Source organism: Dermacentor albipictus, chromosome 1, assembly GCF_038994185.2.
Source record: "Dermacentor albipictus isolate Rhodes 1998 colony chromosome 1, USDA_Dalb.pri_finalv2, whole genome shotgun sequence".
Lineage (NCBI taxonomy): Eukaryota > Metazoa > Arthropoda > Arachnida > Ixodida > Ixodidae > Dermacentor > Dermacentor albipictus.
Genome location: NC_091821.1, coordinates 366,389,475 through 366,412,366, shown reverse-complemented (window position 1 = coordinate 366,412,366; position 22,892 = coordinate 366,389,475). Strand labels below are relative to the sequence as shown.

The following is a 22,892-nucleotide window of genomic DNA, read 5'->3' as shown; positions in this document are numbered from 1 at the left end:
TCTTTTTTGTGTTCATGTGTTTGTTACAAGATGGCGACGATCGAAGAATTCAGAAACGGAATGGTGAAACTTCTAGCTTTTGAACGATACAAGATGGCGGTGTTCGGTGACGGGAAAGACAAGTTAGGGCTCCGTGAACTGCGGTGATTTTACGTATTTAAAGCTGTTTTCTCGCCCTGCGCACTGATAAATCAATTTTTTTCGGACACATTTAGTACATATTCAGCCAAACCATTTTGATACAACGTAGATTAGGCATTGCAGATACCGAAATACGTCGTTGCCAAAAATCAATTTCTTTTTAGATTTTCGCGATCTGATCACTGCTTCCCCCCCTAAAAAGACTGACAACTGGCCAGAATATGTTGCGAAACGTTGATGGAAATGAAGTGACCATGATTTATAGTGATAGAATCCAGCACGCTGTTCAGGATTTAAGTAGAAAATATAATTTTAATTTGGGCAAAGAAAGTCAGAAAAACCGGTAAGTGGCGAGGCCTGGCAGTAAAATCTTGATGCTTCTGAGTGTAGTAAAGAGATTACTGTACGTGAGTTGGCTGTCATTAAATACAGTATATCTATAGCTTAAAATTGCAGTTCATATATTATTAGGCACTTGCGCTTTTTTCTATGTGTATTACGAAGTAAAGAAAATCCACCCTACAACGATCGGCGCTTACGACGTCCCACATGCTTGGCGGCGCACGTGCTGTTGTACACGTGCGAGCATAGCACGCATTTGCATGTACCCAGAGTTTTATGATCTCCCTGTGATACAAGATGCCATGGACGAGTTGTGCCATAAATGGGTATGTTTTTACCTTCATGTCGGCGGCTCTATCACACTGTATTGACGCTGTGCTCTCTGCTGACCGTCAGCAAATTGTCAGCGTCGGTACAGTGTGACACAGGCGCCGACACAAAGGAAAAAACGCTGTCACCTACAGTCGGCAGACCGAAATCGGTGTCGGGTTGGCCTAGTATAAGTGAGCATTTACGAATCGGCATTCTCCAGGCGCTCTGCTTGTGGCGGGGATGGTGGTCTATCGTGCAAGTAAGATTCGTCGCTTCCGCTGCCGTGTTTGTCCATCGAAGCATGACGTTTGATTGCCACTTTATAAGGATCGAAATTCTGAGCAGGCATGTAAGCTAAAATCCTTTGTTCCAGCTCTCTCAGGTCTTTGAGAGACATTGAAAATCAGAAGCGCACGCTTGGCTACAGCAACACGAACCACGTATCTTGTATGAAAGCGCTGTTTCATTTTCGATGCACTTGGTTTCATTTTGACTAGTCAGATACCAAAGTACAGTAGAACCCCGCTGTTACGTTCCTCACTGCTGCGTTTTCCCAACTGCTACGTCGTTTTCATCCGGTCCCAGCATAGCTTCCATAGGATCCAATGTATAAGGAACCCCGTTGTTACGTAGTAGCTGTGAAAACGTTCCCACGTGATACGTCGCAACTTAGCACCTCGAACCCGCCTGGGCTAAAGCAGGCAACGCGCACCAACCGCCATTTTGGCTTTCGACGAGGCTTGGCCGGGCTTGGCTATAGAACTGGCTGCAAGAAGCTGCACACCAGTACGAGAGGCTGCCACTAAGTGGCCATTCGTGAAAAATGCTCTCACTATAATCACTGTGATTACGGTCACCGCATGGTTTTTGGACGCATAGAGTTGGACGGGTCGACTCATGGAGGACGGAAACTCGGGAGAGGCCCTGACGTCACTCTTTGTGAAGCCGAAGTTGGCGTTGCTCATGGCGTTGCTGCGCCTATCGGGCCAGCTCTCCTCTCTTGTTTACATTTCTCGCGAAACCACGCCATGCCGCGCGCAACCGGGCTGCTCGGACGCGCGTGCTCCGCAGCAATATTAAACAGTCGTTAGCACGTTAGCATGATTACGCCAAAGAGGGCAAAATTTCCCGCACATATTCCATCATCCGTTGCCATTGCCGTGGCGCGGTGACGACGAGGAGCACGAACTGCATGATGCCGGGGAGTTGCCAAATCCTAGCTTTGGAGAAGCCGTCGCAGCTCTGGAGTGCCTCCGCAGGTACGTTGCACCTCACAGCGACGCTGACAGCAATGCGGCCTTCCAGGCTATTGAGAAACGTGTGGTGATTTATAGCGAGTGAAAGAAACAGCAAGCCACCATTCCAGACTTTATTAAGTCCTAAGCGCATTCTGTGGAAATAAATTGTCTGTAATGGAAGCTGCACTTTTTTCATTCATTTTCGGAGCTTTCTTCACTTGTGTTTTCCCGGCTGTTACGTTTTTTTTTCCCCGGTCCAGTGAAAAAACGTATGAACGGGGTTCCACTGTAGTCCGACAGGAAACCGTAAAAACACATAGCTATTATCGCAGAACTACTTTTAACACTTTGGAAAACACAAATCGCAGGGACAGCGACTTGCTAAACAAAATAATACTTTTCACACCTACGGCCGCACTTGTCGTCTGCTTCCCACTAGAGCCGGCCTGCAATCACTATCGCGCTCACCTATCACAGTTTTAAACATGCTTCCAGTGAATGACTTCATCCTCACTGCAGATGAAAAACTCTGATAAAAAATGTTCCCCGGCGTTCTCTGCGTTATAACTTCATGATTAGACACTTTGGCCGGTAAGCTTTCCATTGTGCTGAAGAAAGTGGATACCATGAAGATTGGTTGTCACTCCCTTTAAACACAGAGTCCTCAACTTAGTCTAAACGATCCACAAGCGATAGGCCGGTGCCCTCTATTGCACCGAAGTAGCAGCGTAGAAAGGCCAAAGCAGCTACAGCCCCAGTTGAAGTCAATAGCGGGGCAACATCAGTGCTTGCGGGATCAATCTCGGCAGCGCCTTCATTTGGCCAGCACTTCTGCTGCCATCTCCACGTTCGTCAATTGAAGCATTTTGAAGCACTTAATATCAAAGTGTTAAGTGCCATCTGCCAAGGCATCTATGAGTGAGCCCAGTGAGCAGGCGATGTCGCACATCTTTGTGGACGCAAACTGTGAGTCCTTGCGAGGCGCCGCAGGTGCAGAGCGTGGCACCAAGAAGGAGTTAGTGCGGCAAATGGAATGCGTCATTGACGTTGTCGAACTAGCCAAGCTACTGCATGCGTTTGCCGCTACGTTCAAATGGTGCCCTCAGTGCGATCGATGTATGCAGCTATAGCAAGCAGCAGTCGGGAACGCCCGTGGCACCGCCACTATCTTTGGGGGTGTTGCGGGAAAGCTCACCACCTGTCAACAGAGCACACATGGTCCAAGGTGGCAGAGTTCGATGTACCCATTTTACGTCCAACCCCATTCGAAATAAAAAGTAATGAATGCATGCAATTTTCCAGGCGATATAGAAATTGTTCTATGTACTCGATAAATCTAAGCATCTCTGTTCGATATATTGAGATTAGACTACAACATTTCTGCAAATATAAGCTTTCTATCTGTAAACATTCTTTAAGGGGGGATGAGGGGATCGGAACAAACTTTTTCATTTTTTATCTTAGAGTGATGAAATTTGGCATACAGGTTCGAAATAGCATCAAACAGACAGCTGCAAAGTTTCACAATAATATCTTCAGTAGTTTTTATTTTATCATTATTTATATATTGCTCACATGTTGCTTGCTCGTGGAAAGCCTAGCGTGACAGCAAAATGGGTTATGGGTCTGTAAATGTTTTTAATAGTTACTAAGAAGTATAGTCTAAGTCAAGATTCTCTTAATTTCTTTTTAAATTTCTCTGCTCTTCTTCTAAACGATATAGTATGCACCTTCTCTTTATGTTTAGAATGTATCATGCTCCAATTATTGTGTAATAAAAAAATGGTGAGGCTAAATGGTAAATCTGAGACTGTCTTGACATAAGGCATGCTTCAGCAATTGCAGCAAAACAAACAGGATTAAAATCCGTGCTCCCATTGCCGTGCTATGCTTTCCACGAGCGAGGTGATAAGCCCATAACAAACTTTTGAGAAAACAAGCCTCAAAGTTCCATACTGGCACACACTGTCTAGAATGCTCCTGCATTGTAAAACTTGGTGTCCTTGGCAGCAGGTGACTTCTTAGCCCTCTGTCCTTTCAGGAGATGGACTTTGCGTGCCTTCTTCATTCGCTGGGAGTCTTTCTCGACAGCCCGCTGAAGAGAGAGGGCACCAGGGCGCAGGCCCAATGTTGTGCACAGGTCTGAATAAGCTTTCAGACTGCCCGAGTTGTACTTTGAAATTGCCTCGTGCACTGCTGTTTCCACGGCAAACAGTGAGGCATGCTGGTCTTTTGATACTAGTGACCATATCACTGAATGGAGACTCTCAGCCGCGTTTTGAGTTTTGCCTCCTCTGCACCGGGCCAGCAACTGAGGGTCTGAGAGGCGCTGGTACACAGGCAGGAGTGCTTCAGCAACTTTAGCTGAAAGCTTGTACTTGTGAGCTGGTGCTGGCTGCCCTTCTGCCTCAGCTGATCGGTGGTTGCACCAGCTAAGGGGGCCAGGGGGACACAGCTCATGATGGGGCTCATCATCTGTTGATGTGATGTGGTAGTACGTCGCCATTACTGCCCTTTGCATTTCCTCGACTTCTGAGTGGTTCCGCAGAGCAAGGCCATAGTAGTTCGTCAGTTTTTTGATGAGCTGCTGTGTCAGGCCCCCCTTTCCACCTAGTGGCTCTCCTTTCTTTGCCTTGGCCACCAAAGAGCGAAGTGCAGCCCCCATTCGTTTTTTCACATGATTTATGCAGTCCCCTTTAGATAGCTGCACAAAACCATAAACTTCTTCATCACATAGAGTGCGAAACATGCGGCTGTCCCCATCACAAACTATATTTGTGTACCGTAAATCATTTCTGCTCAAGGAGCGCCTGAAGAGCTGTAGTGCAGCCTCAACCTCCATTCTTCCAGAATTCACATCAGTGTTTTTCTGGCACTGGTGTTGCTGCTTTCATTCAGCATAGTTGGGGTCACTTTCTGCTGGCTGTCGGCTGCACCCAAGGCAGAAGTTGGACAGAACTATGCAGTCCAACACAAGCCCTGTATGGAAATCAATTATACAGCCTACGCCGGTATGGGAGCTGTGGCCGCGTGTCAACCATGTGCCATCATACACTACTGTTATGTTCTTTGAAAATGTTGTCTCCATTTCAGTGTACACCTTTTTCACTGCCTCTACAGCCTCTGTGAAGATGTTGTGTGCAGCTGCCGCTGCGGCAGGCTTGAAAGTCTTTTTGAGGTGCCCATCATATGTTTTGTGGTGTAACCCACGATGCGAGACATTCATGGTGGCCCAGAAGTCATTAAGAGCAGTTGGTCCTTTCCCAATGCTCTTTATTGCTTGCATAGCTCTGATGTTGACCTCGAAAGCTCTAGAGCCGCTCTTCCTTTGTGAGGACCACTCAGACTGTAGGGTACTACCACAGGAAATGCATGAAAGTACCATCTTCACAGCTAGTCCCAGTTCAGTCTCGCGGTGCACTGCTAGGCCGGGCTGCTGACAAGTTGGGCAAAGCAGGGAACCAATCAGCAAGTTCAAAGCAGCAACTTGAACAAGCATAAATTCCTCTTCTGGAGGTGCGGGAATGGCATTTTCCTGTGAGCCAGTCAGCCCGAACTTGCGCTCCGTTGCTGAAACCGCGCGAAGCGATTCGCGAACTCTCGACGCTTGCAGTTCTGCAGTTTCCGCGGACACAAATCGTGTTTCCAGGTGAGCTTGAATAGTGCGATGTTCACTGGGCGAACAGTCAACACTGCGATGAGCGGCAAGGTCGGCCGCCGGCGCATCCGCGGCAGCGAGCGTGCGCCCGCGTTGCAGCTCCGTCGAAGCGCCGGAACTCGTCGATGGCATGGGACTGCCTTCACTTGCGGTTGTTGGCTGCGGAGACATCTCGGCGTTGAACGACTCACCGCGGAAGCGCGTCTCCGATGCTCTGCAGTCGGAGACGATGCTCTGCAGTCGCCGCCCGATGCTCTGCAGTCGGGCGGCGATGACCGCTGCAAGCTCACTCCGTGATCTGTGCTGGACGAACTTGCGACGGGACGCTCGCGTACGGCGAGACTCACTGGCATGTCGATCGTCACCGGTGAAGTAACACTGCGCCCGCGCTTCGACGGCAAAAGGTCATGGTTCGTCTCACTATCGCTGGCTGGTGCTCGACTCGGCGCAAGATCCCGCAGCACGTTGGGCGAGAGATCGCACAGCACGTTGGGCGCGTACTCCGCCGATTCTGAACGGACGCTCGGCTCGGCCGAACCACCTGCTGACAATCGCAGCTTCTTCCTTGCTGTGACGGGCTTGCGTTTCCGCTTCCCGTAGGCATGCTTCGTCCGGTACTTCTTTTCGAACGTGCGCGGATCCATTGCACGTGGTCGACGTCCTTGATACACAAGAGAAGGAAAGTCCAGAAAGGCTTCCCAGCAGCGGACAAAAGCAGACGCTCCTTGCGCTCCTTGCCTCGGCCGCCATTATGGCGCGGCGTCGACCAATGAGGAGGCGCCTTACAACGAGCCGCGGCGCAGAGCCAATCGGGGCGCGGCAGCCATTGGCTGCTCCGTGCTGCCACTCTCCTGTTTTTCTTTTTTTTTTTTGTGCTTGCTGGCTGGCAGGGGAGGAAGGGAAGGGCTGGGACAAAGAGTCAAAGAGTCGGGCTTTCCAACGATACCAAAATGGCGGCGCTCCGTGGCGAGAAAGCCGAGCAGTTGCGCGTTGAACTTCGCGGCTTTTTCGCGATTTCGGGCGGATTTGTGGACGCCGCCACCGACAAATATATTTATTTTAAGTGCTTAGAGTTTGTTTTTCGGTGAAATATTTCAGTACAAGATAGAAATGATGCTGTAGATTCTGAAAAGCGTACTTTTCAAAAATTGATTTTTTTCGCGAAAATCGCGATCTGATCCCCGCTTCCCCCCTTAAATACAAACAAGAATGCTAGCCCTAGAGGCTATCGTGCTCGTGCAGCGGCTCTTTTGAACCGCTGCACGGCACTGCTGAGCGCAATAATTGTGCAATGCCAAGGTCTATTCCCGGCCACCTTCTTGCACAAAACTACACTCTTTGCATCACCATTGGCAAGTAGTCCTGCCCAAACAACATTCGCACCTTGCAGATAAGAAGTGTGATCTTTAGAACACACTGGATATCTTTGGGTCTGAGTGTGGCAGCGAAAAAACAGTTAGGATAGAAAACTAACCCTGCCGGCGGATACCTGTTGACATTCCGGGGCTATTTGACGTACTTTTGCCGTCAGTGCTGAAGTCCGATGAATCAGTCATCATCCGAGTATGTGCTGCTACCACCATCGAAAAATTCTGACGCAGACTCATCGGAATTTGTTGAAATTCACTGTTTCCACAGGGAATCTGCGCACGACGTGGATGCCATGTTGGAAGCTACAAGCACTCATCACGCCCGACTTAAAGGCGCTTTAAATATCCCCCCTCCCCTTCCCGCGGTGACAAAAAAAATAACTACGAAAGCAAAACTAGAGAAATAGTTGTGGTGAAAATAGCGTGGTGTCCGTGATATGTCCTGCCTCATAACCACATCATGGTCATGAGAGGTAAAACTCCAGAGTTTAATATTCTCTTTTAAGCGCTGAATGACACTAGCTGTCCAAAAGCACCCAGAGCATGGCAGAATTTGAGGTTAAAACCATCGATAATGGGCTATCGACGAGTATAGGCGCAGACAGGAAGGTGTTAGGCTAGGAAAGGGAAAACACAAACATCTTATTTACAAGACACAGTACACCACTGAGTGTTAAATTTGACCCATATTTTCGCGTTTCTCTTCCGCATTAGTGCCAATGCGAAACTGTCGCAGATGGAACCTATGCTGAATCTATCTCTGTCCCAAGAAAGCAAAAGGGCTGTCGAATGGTGCCGAAATACTTGGCACAGTAACTCATGAGTTGTCCGTGAGTACAGTCTCATGGTCATTGCACTGCAAATCACGCCAGTTGTGTAGCATACTTGGGCTACCAAGCTACTTGCACCAGTACAGCGCTTGGTAAATTTGCCATTCACATTAAGTAATTTGCCAGAAATTATGTTTCATTATGGGCACAAGAAATTACATTCACACCTTTCCTAATTTTGTTTGTTTTGGATTCCCAAGCATATAAAGCTCCTCACCAAATTTGCTTATTATCTGTGAAATAGATATTTTAAAATGTGTTTTTGTTACCTAGTGGTGACACGCATTTCCCATCCAAAGCGCCTATGAATGCCATTTTCAAGATGTGGCCATAAAGTGGGAGTGGAGCCGAACGCAGAGTCAATTCACTCTTTATAAAGTGTTTTTCACACTTTCTGGTAATTGGAGACCTTCTGAGAGTATTCAAAAACATGCGAAAAAGAAAAAAAGAAGTGGCCAAAAATGTGCCTGATACGTTCGGATTGCCTGTGAAACAAACTGAAGCTTGGATTCTCGGAAATGCAACTTGTGGCATTCCATTTTCCCGCCTGTGTGCCCAGCCTTGTTTTTGGTATCAAGAAGATACACCTATATGAGAAGACTCGTGGGGTAAGCGACTAAGGCCAGCATATCACAAGCAGAGACAGAGAGCGCTGGTCAGCTCCAGAGCTGAAAAAAAGAGAAAGCTTGAAGCAATTGCCACAGAGCAACGTCGAGTATAAGGAGGAGGCCTAACCTTTACAGCATGGGCATTCCACTGAGCACCATTCCTTGAACAAAATGGAATATTTTGAAATCTTTCAATATTTGTTTTCTTTCTGCACATTTTGGCAAATATACACATTTGGGAAAACTCGTTTTAAAACTGCAATGACGAAAGCTGCTTTCAGGATTATTTTTTTCTGAATATTTGTAAAAGACAATACTAGAGATACCTTAAGCATTCTAGATTGCTTTTTTCAAGAAAAAAAGTATCGATTTATGGATCACAGTACTTTTGAAGTACTTTTTGTGGCAAAGTGATTCTGAAATAACCCATGTTCACTTCAAATGTCTTTCTCCACTTCGATAAAAAGTGGTTCAGGGCCCCTTTAAACTAGGACCACCATTTCTTGCCTTCAGCAGTAGCGCAGTCTCTTCAAGGCCTCCGTCCTGGCTCAGTGGCCACAGTGTTTCGCTGCTGAGCAAAATGTCGCTGATGTGTTCTCGGGCCGTGCAGCCGCATTTCATTGGGGGCAGAATGCAAAAACACTTGTACCATGCTTTCAGTGGTCCAGGTGGTCAAAATTTATCTGCAGTCTTCCACTGAAAAGTCTCTCACATCCCAAGTGTGCTTTGGAATTTTAAAGTCTCATGAATAGATCAAACTTGCAGCCTCTGGAATTAGAAGTGCTCATTTCATTTTGCATTGCTTGCAGCAAGTTGAAAAGCGCAATGGCTGGATAAACGTCGGGGACCTCCATGGTGCAGTTCACTTCAAGATAGGTGAGCCCAGTTCTTTCTTCCCCTCCCCCCCCCCCATGTTGGCTCATGTGCCTGATGCACGTTGTACGGTGTATAAAAGGGCAAGGCGCGATATGCTGTTTACTGGCTGGGCTATATGTCATTGTGAGCTTGGAAGTAAGCATTTCCTTACTGCAGCTGGTGCCATTCTTCCTCCTTTATGTTCATGCAACTGTCCGCTTCCTGAGTTTTTATGGTAAAGGAAGGGTAGGTTGTTGTCCTTCCCTAGAAGTTGCGCGTTATGTAGTAAAAGCATATTTTTTTTACCACTGCCACTTGGCGCTGTTGCATCAGGTGGGGTGTTGACTGCACCACTTCGCGAAAGCTTCCTTAATGTCTTTAGTGCTGGGTATGAGTGGCCAAACTGTAGGTAGTGCAATTAATATGGTGATAAGCATTCAGCTGCTTGATTTAGTCATTAGCGGGCAATGACAGCTTAATTGGAATGGGAAGCAAGCATATAGATAGCACATACATGCAGCTTGGCACTCATGTTTTTACTTTTGCTACATTTGTCATGCTGAGATATGGCAGGGGCCCTCTCAACATGCTAGCAGCACACATTAAGGCTTGCTTCAACCAAAGTTCAAAAATCTTATTGGGTCCATGTGGCTGTTAGATATGTACAGTAGACCCTCGTTCGATGGAAGTCCCTCTAACCGCGGAAAATCTTTCAATTAACCAGGTTTTCTAATGATCAGAAATGGATCAAAAACTTTAAATAAATGCTAGACGTCACTGCATCAACACTGCTACTTCATTTCGCCTGTGAAACGTTCGCTTTAAGTAGTCATCGATGCACGACTGCTTTTCACTGTTGCACCGCTGCGCTCGACAAAACTGCTTAGAACATTAAGTGACTCGACCACTGTAGCTAAAGCTGGTGCTCAGGCAGGCTGAATATCGCCTCCATCTTTGTTGGACTGCTCACTGTCGCAGATCTCTCCTTCGAAGTCTGCATAAAATGTTTGTGCATCAAGTTCAGCTCTCAGATAGTCCGCCATGTTTACACCGTTGCACCCGCTCTCGTCATGTTTGCCATAGTCGTTCATGCATGCACACGGTGCCTCTCCCTTATCATCCAGGGTTCAGTTGGCATCCGTCATGTCATCGCAACCATCGTATGAATCATTTCCAGAACTATCTTGTTGCTTGAAAAACCCAGCATGATTAAAGCAACGGCTTATCATATTGCCCTGCATAGACGATTAGGCAAATGTTACCCAGAAGGTCTACAGAATATTGTCTGCCGTTGTCACAGCACAGCAGTATTCTTCTTAGCAAATGGTAGCAATAAAGCTTCCTCACATGCAGAGTTACCGTATTTACTCGAACCTAACGCCCACTTTTTTTTTGATAAAACGAGTCCAAAAATTGCATCCATATTAGAATCAAGTATGACCCTAAATCTGCGTTACCATATCGCCATCGGCATTACAAAATGGCTGCCTTGTACATACTTCGAGCCTAGCTGCCGTAGATTCCTCCATGTGCGGTAGTATGTGTGCTTAGGTTAGTCCAGTGTCCGTCTTCCTGTTTTCTGTGTTTGCTCTATAAGCATGAAAGTGCCCACTGCAATGAAACGCCGAGTTCATCACAATGCCGCAGTTAAAAAGAAAGTGATCACATGCGTGGAAATGGACAGAAATCGAGCCGAATCACAGGCTTTCAGAGTTCAAAACTTGCGTGCAGGACTGGCGCAAACAGGAGAGGCCTTCTACTCCGGCGGCGGCTGCATATGGCGTGGCCTTGCCTCCCCCCCCTACCTTGAAAGCAATTTGCAATGGAGACGGGCTACGCATCTAGGTGCACTGTGCTGTATTCTCGTCAATTCGTTCGCGTTGAAGCGAGAGGCTGCACAAAGATCAATTCGTTCAATTCGACCAATTAGTAAATACGGTGCTCCTTGATCCATAGGCTGCGATACTGCTGTGACATTCGGTAGTAGAAAGACAGGCCCAACTGCTTTCGTGTTCTGGATGTCAGTGTCGGCTCGGCAGTTATCCACAACAAAAACAACTTTCCACCTCGTGGCAGCAAACCTGCAGTCAAGATGCTGCACGTACTTCTCGAACAGCCCTGCCATCATCTAGGCCGTCTTGTTATTTTTGTAGAGCACATCCTTAGAGGAGGAAGTCTTGCATTCATGAAGCACTGAGGCATCTCAACTTTACCTATTATCGGCACTGGAATCTTGCTACTGCCAGAAATATTTGCGCCAAAAAAGGCAGTTATTCTGTCCTTGGATTGTTTCTGTTCCCATGACGACCGCATCCTTTGGGGGCAAAAGTCTTTGTTGATAGCTTTTCGTAAAATAATGCTGCCTCATCCTTGTTATAAACATGGTCTTCCTCATACTGATCACTCAGCGAAGCCAATTTTAGTGTCGCCACTCACAACATTGGGGTTGCCACTCCTGCTAATGCTGCACGCTGTCAGGAACATGATGTTGTTGTGGTCTTTAAATCAGGACAGCCAACCATTGCTGCGCATAAAAATCTGCATGGCCCTGCCACCGTGCAAGTTCCTTGGCCTTTTCGTGCAGCAGTGTGCCATTAACAGGCAGGTGTGCCGCATTTGTATGCTGTTGCTACTTTATGAAGGCATCTTCAACCTCCGGAATGGTAGGAAAACGAATCCTTGTCCACTTTGTCGAATGACTTTTGCGATAGGCATTGAGCATCCGTGCCTTGTTTCTCAGTTTTGTCGAAAGGGTTGACAAAGGCGCCTTGTGCTTTTGAGTCGGCTGTTTTTTTGGAGCTCATCCATTTTGTGGCCTTCTTGAGTAGGCCTACCTTTGGACACGGAATCGGTTTTCTACTTGGGCATCTTAACACCGACAGCCTGCACGTAGTCAGTAACAGTCATCAGCACAGTACAAACACGTCCACTCATGGCACAGGACAAGTAGCAATCTCCAACACACGCTATGATGATACCGCCGATGCATCGATTCTACAATGGAAAGACGACGCCCGAAGAAACAAAGGAAACGGAACCAGAAAATTGCAAAAACCAGAAACGGAAAATTGTGACATAGTGGCACCTCATTGTCACTCTGTCCACTAAAGTTACTCTCATAGACTAGCATAGTGTAGAAAGCGAATCACGGGGTGCAATGAAGCACCGGAACCAAAAAGTTGTGAACTGGTGCCACCTAGTTACTGCTCTGCCAATGAAACCTAGCTTCCGAGAATTGCAAATAGCGCCGCATGGATCTCCGAGGAGTTCCAAATCTTAGAGGCCACAGTTGAAAACTGGCGAACTATACTGGCTGTTCATGTTACGCAGTAAAATTTTCATGGCAAATGTCGGTATCATCAAAAACCTTAGAATTACACGGGATTTCATATAAACTGAGTTTGAATTAACAAGGTTTAACTATATCTGCTAATGTGAAGATTATTGACATCAGTATAACCGTTTGTTCCTGCTTTTTAGCATCGTTTTATACTGAAAGCTGTGCAACATTGTGCATGAAGATCGCAGGCTTAATTCTTGACCATGGTAGCTTCACTGAGGCAAAGGCAGGCAGAATTCTCTTGTACTTGAATTTGGGCACTCTTTATAAGAGCCACAGGTGGCCAAAATCAATCCAGGGCCCCTGCACCACAGCATTCATCGTAGTCGAGGTGTTGCTTTGGCGTGTTCAATCACTCGGCCGGCTCTGTATCGGCGCTAATGTGTTCTTGAACACATCACATGTTGCTATGAGTGCTACAGCCCCCAACTCAAATCCCAGCATCACAGTAATAACTGGAACTATAATGCATATTTTATGTTAGGTTGAAGCTCTCCATAGGCAATGACTGTGGTATTTGTCTTGTCATATTCCTTCACTTATGGCATAGGTCTTTTTTTTACCTGGGCATTAGATGGGACTGCCAACATTCACACCCGCCTATCGTTTTGATTGTGCATGTTACAGCACTGCTAGGGGTAATCTAACATTTCTCTAGTATGACCTGAATGTGTGCCTCTGTGCAAGGCCTAAGCAGCAGCTTTCTGACGATTTTTTTTTTCTTTTCTTCTCTTCTTTCTTCTGCTCCCCTCCCCCCTGGCTTTCTCTTCACTCCCCGGGGGCCTTCTCTGCCCCCCTCCCCGTGACTCGCTGAGCGCAGTGGTGTGGTCAATTCCCCAACACGATCTAAAGGAGTGGGAAAATACCTTTCGAATTTGGAGTGGCAACGGTAACTAGCGCTTTGATCCCGTTTCTTGACATCCTTTCCCCCAGTCTGTCATTTCCTTTCAGTTCTGGCCATTTCTGGTTTTTGGAATGCGTGTTTAATTTAAGGAATTGATTTCTGACTTTATGTATTCTTCCCCATTACTCTTGTGCTCTGTTGAGCTGCATGAACCTGTTGGTTTGATTTCTGGGCAGCTCATAAGCTGGCCTGTTGATTGCTTGTGGCTGTTATGAAAGCCAATTTCCTATTTTTCCTGCACGGACTATTTGGTCAGTAGTTTCAGTACGCATGCTGCTCAGCTAGACACTGAATTGTTGGCTTGAGAAAGTTTGGTTGTGTCAGCTGCCCACATCTGAATAAAAGCTTGTTTTCACATAATTAACATGAGCATGCACAGCTGTTGAAAAATAAAAAGTGACGTGAATATAAGTTGTAATAACCTAACGACACAAGGCTGCCCAGTTGTTTAATGTGGCTCCGTCTGGAGAACGAGTTCACCTGATGCATGAGAGTGCTTTTGTGGTTGTGTGCTGCTTTTAACTTGCAAAGCATCCATGGCCTGAAGGTATTGAACCAGTGTTTTGTCATTTCCCCCTTGCAGTGAAGTACGAGCGCATCAAGTTTCTGGTGATAGCGTTGAGGGACAGTATCGAGATCTATGCCTGGGCACCCAAGCCATACCACAAGTTCATGGCGTTCAAGTCTTTTCCCGAGCTGATCCACAAACCTTTGGTGGTGGACATGACCATCGAGGAAAACATTCGCCTCAAGGTCGGCACTTTCTGCATTCTGTTAAAATGTAGTACCAGTAGAGAGAGTAATAAAACACATCAGTGATTATTTTATGCACGTGTAACCACCAGCAAGCTGATCTGCATGGAGGGAATAGAGAATGTAAAAGCCCTTGTCTAGCAAAAGGGTGAGGAAAAGGAAAAGACACATATTTTTAGGTCTAAGAAGGCAGAAAGATTAATGAGCTGGGGATTGCTAATGTTTGAACTGAAATGTATTATTCCAAAGCACATCAAGTAAGCCAATATTATGAACATGATATTTTTTCAAGCTTAAAGGGCCCCTGAAACGGTTCAGACAAATCTAGAGATGCGTAGGGTGCAGCTACAGTTTATAATTCACTTCACAATTTGTGTGAAGCGTCTCATATTAAGAAAGTTATAGATGACTACAAGTTACCCTTCTCCATAGCCATGCATTTTATGCTCAACTGGTTCGCTGAGTGATCAGGGCACGTCGTGTCGTCTACTTCGGGTTGGCTAGGAGCAAGCGTGCAAAGCCTCTCCAACCTTTCCACCTGCAGCTTGGCGTTTGACCCCAAGTGAGCGCTATCGAAGCAGCGAAGGTTTGCGAGCATTCTGTTGCTGTGCCAAGTGTGTCCGGTATTCCGGTAACCACAGGCGGGGTGGGCGTTTCGACGAATGGGTGAAGATATAAACTCAAGCTGATGGAGCTTTAGCATAGACGTACGTGAGCAGCCTGATCGATCTGCATGGTCCAGCCACCTGGTGGCGCAGAACTTGACCAGCCAAGCAACGAGCTAATATTGCTCTATCCAAGTGCAAACATTTTAAACGTTTACAAGAACAATGTGTTCATGATTACGCTCCTGAGGAAAATTTACACCAGCAGCAAAGTAGCACAGACTTCGTTACAGCTACTGTGTTTTGTTGACCTCTTGCCACCAGGTGGCTGCACCGGGCAGACCATTCACATTTATGCCTCTGCTCATCCTGTGAAATGGCACAGTCAAACGGTCAGGCCCAGTCCGTTTGCGCTTACCTGAATATCAGGCATGCGAAACACTATTGTGTTAGTAATCCTCCGGCCTAAAGTGACAGCGGCAAACGCTGAAATCCTGGCGCCAATCGGATAGCAACAGTTTTATGCGCTGCAGCCACTCTGCTCATCTGCTGCCTTGCAGAAGGACGCAATGTCACAGCTTGACATATTGCCGGTCGCTGGGTTTGTGGCCCACAATGTAACAAGGAGCAAACCATGATGCTTGCGAAAATAAAGATTGAGATCAACACTGACTGTGGAGCTCGTGTCAACATGGAGCACGTTGTAGCACAAGCAGACGACACTTGCTGTATGCCAGAAGTGCTTAAGTGTAGTGAGAAATTGTCCTTGTGCATTCTCTTTCTGTTACTTTCTTTTTACAGAAACAAATTAACTAACGTTCCAACTATCATGAACATTTGGTCACCATCAAGTTGAAAAAAATTGTTGATGACGTGCCCTGGACAGCCAATCGGATAGCTCGCCTTACTAGCGTCATTAAGGCAATTTATGTCAAATGGCTAGGGGTGGCTGAAAATTCAGCCAAGCAGTGTGCTGTGATCAGCAGCAATTTACATTTTTAACGACTTATAATAAATTACGCGGGTTACGTGGAGCACTTAGATGTGTCAATTAATGATCAGAAGGATCTAACGACTCGGCACATTTGTACAAGAACATCAAAATCGTTTCAGGGTTTCGTTAAGGTTTTTTTTCCTTAATGGTCTGGGCATGAGACTTATTGTGCACTTCAGCACCATTCATCCCAAGTAACTTTGCTTGCTTGACTGGCCTACAAGTTCTTATGTTGGTAATTAGGGTATGTAGATTGTAAAAGCATTACTCTAGGAGTTGTGCATGTCTGGTCATGAGTTGCCCGTCATTGGTTTTTGTGCGTCTTGTACATGCTGTCGGCTTTTATATTTTGTGCCCTGTACGTCAAACCATGGAATATTTAACTTTCATTACCACGCTTATTGAAATCGATCACCGGTGATTGATGCTTTGGATCGCAGATTTCTACAAGTTGGAGCCATTTCTTATCCACTTAAGGCCATCCAGTAGTTAGTACAGGCACTGCACTTTCAGGATCAGTTTAAATTTTCCCGCTCTGGCAAAGTTGGGATTTTTATAGGACCTTTTTGCAAACTAATGTGCATGTGTTGTAGCAAAAAGGGGTGTGGCTGCCACCCTCTGCCACGATTGAGAAAAAAGCATGCCGATCACGATTACGCCGCACTAGCATAAAAATTTTGTAATTAAGTGACTCCCAGCAGGTCAAGAATTAAATTGCATCACCGGCTTTGCTGTCCGACAGCGCTGAGCAGTAATAATTACCCAAGACCGACGCCAGCTGCTCATTAGTGAGCTTTGATTTGGAGTCCGAATCGTTTTATTCTGCCAAAGTGTATTTCTGAAAGTCCGCCGCCTGTGCAACATGGACCTGGCATTTTCAACTAGTTTCCAAGAGTTTCGGTTTTGCTTCTCTCGTAAAATCCAGGCAAGGGGCACTGCCGCTGTCACTGCGCAGTTATCGAAAGTCGCTCCCATGGCGTTGTCCTGCACGGCTGCATTGCAAGAAATGCGTCACACTTGAAACTATGCTGCACCTGCACTTGAATTTATTTATAAGGACTCAAGTTATGAATAAGAAGGTGACAGCAAAGCAGATTAAGGGGGGACGCGGGGATCAACTCCGGAAAAACGACCCAAAAATCACTTTTTAGAAAGTTGCAGATTTCGAATCTTTGACCCCTTTTCTATAAGTTTTCCAAGTATTTCCGCTGAAAACGACTGCTAAGTACCATAATTAAATATATACATAAGGCAATACAGCGAAAATTTCGTGAAAATCGGTGGAAAAGTCGCGGTTTTCGAGCGTCCCTAGCTCCGGAACGGCAGTACACGGCGCGGCCATGCTGGTACCGTTGAAAAGCGCGCCTCTTCGCCTTTTGACTCCTTTCTTTCATTTCCTGTTAGAGAGAAGGGCAAGCATAAAAAAGCAAAAAGTCTGAAGGTCGCAGAGCTGCTTGTCGCGGCCGCCGATTGGCTTGCTCCGTCACGTGCGTTCTATGAGCCGCCCCATTGGCCGGGTCTGGAAGCGAGCTGCTGGGGCGTCTGCTTCTCCCGTTTCTTCGCGCGCTGGCTGCTGCCCCTTTGTTTACGTGTTGGATATTCGAGGTACGCCGCCGCTTCATCGCTTTAATCGGATTTGAGTTTTCTATTTCATTTTGTGGTTTCGAGCATGACTTGGCGGGCGTGGACGACGAAATACGCGACCAAGCGCCGCTTCGGCAGCCGCAAGCGCAAGCCGCCGAACATCCGATGGATTAGTCCTAGCAGAGTTGCGTCCGCGCGCAAGCTTAGACCGACGCATTGCCGGGCAATTCGCAGGCTGTTGCAGCCTTGAGTTCCAGTGGTGATGATACCGAACTAATAACCGCCTTTTCCGATACTTCCGGGCCTGCAACGCCTTGTAAATGCTCCGCGACGTACCCCGATTGTGCCACCGCCGTCACCGAGATGAACGACGAAAGTGCGGTCCAAGCGCGTGCGTCTGCGGCCGTGAAGACGAACCGTGCATCAGCAACGGTCGCACCATGCAGTCGCATCTTGAGTCACAATTCATCTTGTCAGAAGTGTTGAATATGACCGCCGCCACTGTCCGCGCGTCACTTCGTTCTGTGCCGGCAACCGAACGGAAGATAGGGTTTGCGGCTGGAGGATCAAGCTCGGTGGCGACGGACTCAAGCGAGTCGAGCAGCTGAGAAAAATGCCTTGCGCAAGAAGAGGGCACAAAAAGCACATGAAAGCAAGCATAAAAGATCCAAGAAGCCAAGAGAGCAGCCTGACTCCTGTACCTACAAGGCCGGTGGTTTCTAGTCGAATAAACATGGCCCAAAACTTCAAACACCTTTTTCTCAAAACTTTTTTCTACCACCAAGGTCAACTTGCAAAGCCAATATCTCAGCCACCGTTATGAATATTTTTACACTGTTTGTTTTGTTACACTCATTGTGCACCACTTCACACAGTGACATGCTTTGTTTTCAAAATAGTTGCTTCAATAATTTGTTATATTTTGTTTTCACAGTCTCGATTTTCATGCAACTGAAGTAGCTGCAAAAGAATGAAAATATAAAAAAAAACCGTTAGGCTAAAAAAATCACAGGAATGTCACTGTGTGGAGGATACATATAGGAGTGCTATCAAAGTTTGTTTGAACTCCTAGCACCAATATACAGGTGTGCAGGCATTTTGCAAAAATGAAAGCAGAACAATTTTGTAAACAAAGAAGTACTTCAGATATTGCAGCCATATTTTCACCATATTTTCACAGTTTTGTTTATGTGATATTATTAACATCTGTGCAAAATTTAATCAAAATCGGATGGTAAATAAAAAAGTTAGCTTTGATCCCCATATCCCCCCTTAAAGCTCTTACGATGACAATTCTTTGAGTGAGCCTGGGGCATCCACAGCTGTTCACCGGCGAGTTTCCCTTATGGCCTTGAGCGCTCTCCTTCCTTGTGCGCACTTATCTGACAATCTTTTAGCATGACCTGAGAGCTCTACTGATTATCTTCAGGGTGTATACTTCGCTTGGTCATAATGTTCTGACATCGGCAGCAATGCAACTTCCATTCACGCCAAGAAGGCAGCCAGTAGCACATCTCGGCCCAGCACTACAGAGCAGTGCAAGACAGTTGACAAAGGCGTGGGATTTCTTTCTACTCTTCTCTGCAGAGGTGATAAAAACAATGTGCAAAAATGCAAACAGATGTGCTCGGATGCATAATTTTGTAGTTGCCCAGCTATGCTGAGAGCGATGAGTCCTGGAATGAGGTGTATGATTCGAGACAAAATGATAAAGTACATTCCTTGGACTTCTCATCGGACCACCTCCAGAACTGCAAAATGTGTCACGAGGACCGCAAAGTTGAACAAAAACCAGACTTTTTGTGGGAAAAGTGCGGAGTGCGCCTATGCTTCACAACATCGAGGAACTGCTTCACCGCATGGCATGAGCAATGAACTGGTCTTAGTTTGTATCCGAAGAACAGCGGTGTACTGAGCGGCTCTTTTTTTTTCTCCAGGTTATTCTTTGGTTACTTATATCTTAAATGTATATTCTGAATTTCCTTTGATATTAATGTTTTTGTAGATGTCATGTCTTTTTATTGTTGTTTTTATCAACTGGCAGCAAGAATGGCACTTACTAGAATTTTTGTTTTACTTTGTTTGGAAACATGTTTTTGGAAAGAGCATTTCATTATGTACAATATGCTATGCTGCAATGTGTGCTGGAGTATTATTTGTGGGGGTAAATTATTTTTTGCCGAGGCCTATAAAATACGACCATTTTCTCATGGTAACAAAAGAGTTACATGATGCGTCTAAATTCATGCCAGGTGGTGTACGGATCATGCCAAGGATTTCACGCAGTGGATTTGGACTCTGGAGCTGTTTATGATGTTTACATTCCTTCCCATGTAAGTCGGCCTTCTCACGTTGCTCTGTGTTCAGAGTTTTCTTGAAAACATGAAGCATACGCACTACACAGCTATGCTAGCTTGTTCACTTGCATTTGCTAAAGCAGCATTCTGTTTATAAGTTTTATAAAGGCTTGCGGGCCAGCTGCTATCCTCTGGTTATATACCAGGATCGTTCTGTCAAGGAAAAGGGAGGGCTGTCGAAGGCAGTACAGGATTAAATGGAGTGATAAGATTAGGAATGTCATGGACGTAGAATGGTGTTTTACTGAAGACTTGGATACTACTTATCGAGGGCTCATGGTGTAATTCTTATACGTTGCACGTGTCCTTGTCTTTCCTGCATAGCTGTCTTAGTAAGGCAGGGGTAATTGGATTTCACTGGGAGAGACCTTCAACCAGCAGCAGTGAGAATAAATAAGCTGATGATCATGGTAGTGATCTGTGTCATGTTGGAAGCATGTATGTTTTATCTATACTTTTCCTTTTTGTGCTGTCATGGAGCAGTTCCAGGATCGTGCAGCAGGGGTAAGCACCGTGGCTGGTTTCTGGCTTGCTGAAACTTGTAGCTTGCACACCAGGGAAATCTCAGTGCTATCTCTGAACATGCTGAAATGCACCGTCACAGGCATGCTGCACTCTGCAGCTATCAGATTCACTCTGTTTCTTGAAGCAAGTTGCTATCTTGTGCATGAAAACTATTTCAACTCACAGTTAGCATCGCATGTCATTAAAGGGAGTTGTGTGTAGCTATGTGTTGTATATTGAATTTCAAATGCAGATGCAGCCCCAATTTCTCGTGGCATATATATGAAATTGGTTGCTTCCAAAAAGATACAAAAAATTCGCAGTTCTGCCCAAAAGGCGAAGCACCGATTGCGATAGCAAATTAGTAGATAGCCATACAAAGTAAGGATAGTAGTTTTATCAGCCATGTAAACTTGTAAAGATTCACTTGCTAACTAAATTAACAATGATAAAATGTGTAAGCGTGACTTAACGAGGACGTAGAAACAGACACACAGAGACAGCGCATCGCTGTCTTTGTGTGTGTGCTTCTTTCTACGTCCTTGTTCAGTCACACTTACACATTCTATAATGGATTCAAACCAACTAGCCCTTCAACATGTTTTAACTAAATTAACCAGCACTGTGTCACACGCACACAGGTAAACAGGAACACATCTCACTCGATGAGCGCAGAAACTCGCTGTGAAATTTCTGGAGTGAGCAATCAAAGCAGCAGCAAGCAAATTGACCTTCATGCATGTCTCACTTAAGCGCGAATGAAATGTCGAAAGCACAGCACATGTGAAGCTAACGGCACTACGTGCACTCTGCAAACATTGCAGATCGCTTTGAAGATGAGGCCCACACGGGCACGCACTTTAGCCACGTTGCAGATAGCTTTCAAGGCACACGAGCACCAGCAACGCGTCCCTACGGCGCCCGCAACTTGCGTGGTCAACGTTGTAGTAGACGTCGCCGTTGTCTCCGCTCTGTACGGAGCGACGAGCAAGGACGCCATCGAGGCACCGTAGCAGCCGTGGGAGAACGCCCCTCCTCCCTCGCCTCAACCCCCTGCCTCGCACGCCACAGGAGGGGGCACACATCCGGGCCGTATTCCTCGCTCATACACGCGAGTTTGATCCGCGTTCACTGGCTGGCCCTCACACGCTTTCACTCATGCGGAACCTCACGCCGACGGCGACAGCAGAAATGCGCCTGGAGTGTCCATATAATTGCTATCGCAATAAAACAATTGTGCGATATAGGTAAATCACTACAGACTCCAATGTACCATGTTGCACATGTGTGACGAGAGCCTCTTGCACAGTTCAATATTGACATTTTTTGATTCTGCAGCTTTCCTAAGCTAGAGATGTTAGTGTTTCCGTTACATAAAATTGCTGTGCATGCATTCCTTAACGGTTCAGTACTGTTGGAAGTGCTGGATAATATCTGCACATTCCTTTCTGTTAATTTCTTTTCTCCAGAAAAGTTCCTTTAATTTTTGAGAAAGTGCGATTAAGTTTTCACATTCGTGTCTTCTTTATCTTTCTTCTTATATGTTTTGTTTGTTCCGGGTTCAAAAAAATTTCATAGACCAAATCCTTCTCACCCCCCCCACCCCCATTTTTCTTTTCTCCCTTTGTGTGTTTCCACATATGGATTGCGTTTGCACATTGGCGTAAATTTGTGACACTTCGGTAAAAACCAGCAGCGGCACTCAAAGCTGATCTTGTTGCCTTTCAGAACCAGGGTCAGATCACCCCCCACACCATTGTGACTCTTCCAAACTCCAAGGGTGTCCAGCTACTGCTCTGCTATGACAGTGAGGCTCTCTTTCACCTTCCCTGGTTGCTTACTGGCTATGGCATTAGGCTGCCGAGCTTGAGGTCGCAGGTTCCAACCTGGCCGTGGCAGCTGCATTTCCATGAGGCATAAATGCAAAAATGCTGTCACAGTTGGGTGACAGATGGTGCTTCATACCTATCATCATTGCGTGTTGTTATGGGGTAGCATTTGTGTTTATTTGCAGATGCTCTGCCGCATCGCCATGGATAGTGGTATATTCAGCGTGTCGACCGGTATACGGCCTTGCGGGCATAGAAAAATAGTCTGAAAAATCTCAATCAGAAAAGCTTGGTTCGCCCAAAAAACATGAAGTTTATAAGGCTTAGAGTGACTTGAAAATATACTTGTACTGCACTTGGAGGCAATCAGGTCTCTGTATACAGGCAGGAGCATCACAATGGTGGTAACCGCCAACGAAGATTGCCATGGAGATTGAAGCCACGTTACTTCACACCACTTGTCTCTCGCGAAGGCACAGGAGGTGGCGCTGTTCACACAAATGTGGGGCCGCACGAACACACCCGAAGACGCAAACTCTCAGAGACGCACCTGCTCAGTTGGCACCTCGTGTACACAATAGCAACCGAAACTTTAAAAAAAAAATGCTCATTCCGCATTAAGGGGGGATGAGGGTCTTGAAAACTTTTTTTTTATTTCGTAACATATC

General features: G+C 46.2%; 1 protein-coding gene across 6 annotated transcripts in view; it reads left to right on the top strand.

The window, feature by feature from the left end:
- msn (serine/threonine-protein kinase msn) overlaps nucleotides 1-22,892 on the top strand; it is a 104,355-nt gene that overhangs the window by 62,255 nt on the left and 19,208 nt on the right. For 3 of the 6 annotated variants that reach the window (XM_065438579.2, XM_065438582.2, XM_065438577.2), the window contains 6 exons: nucleotides 9,309-9,375; nucleotides 13,515-13,583; nucleotides 14,182-14,351; nucleotides 19,787-19,867; nucleotides 20,375-20,395; nucleotides 22,124-22,202. In XM_065438579.2, the coding sequence (XP_065294651.1) occupies nucleotides 9,309-9,375; nucleotides 13,515-13,583; nucleotides 14,182-14,351; nucleotides 19,787-19,867; nucleotides 20,375-20,395; nucleotides 22,124-22,202 (487 nt within the window). The remainder of the gene's footprint in view (nucleotides 1-9,308; nucleotides 9,376-13,514; nucleotides 13,584-14,181; nucleotides 14,352-19,786; nucleotides 19,868-20,374; nucleotides 20,396-22,123; nucleotides 22,203-22,892) is intronic. The other 3 variants (XM_065438580.2, XM_065438578.2, XM_065438581.2) reach the window with 3 other exon arrangements.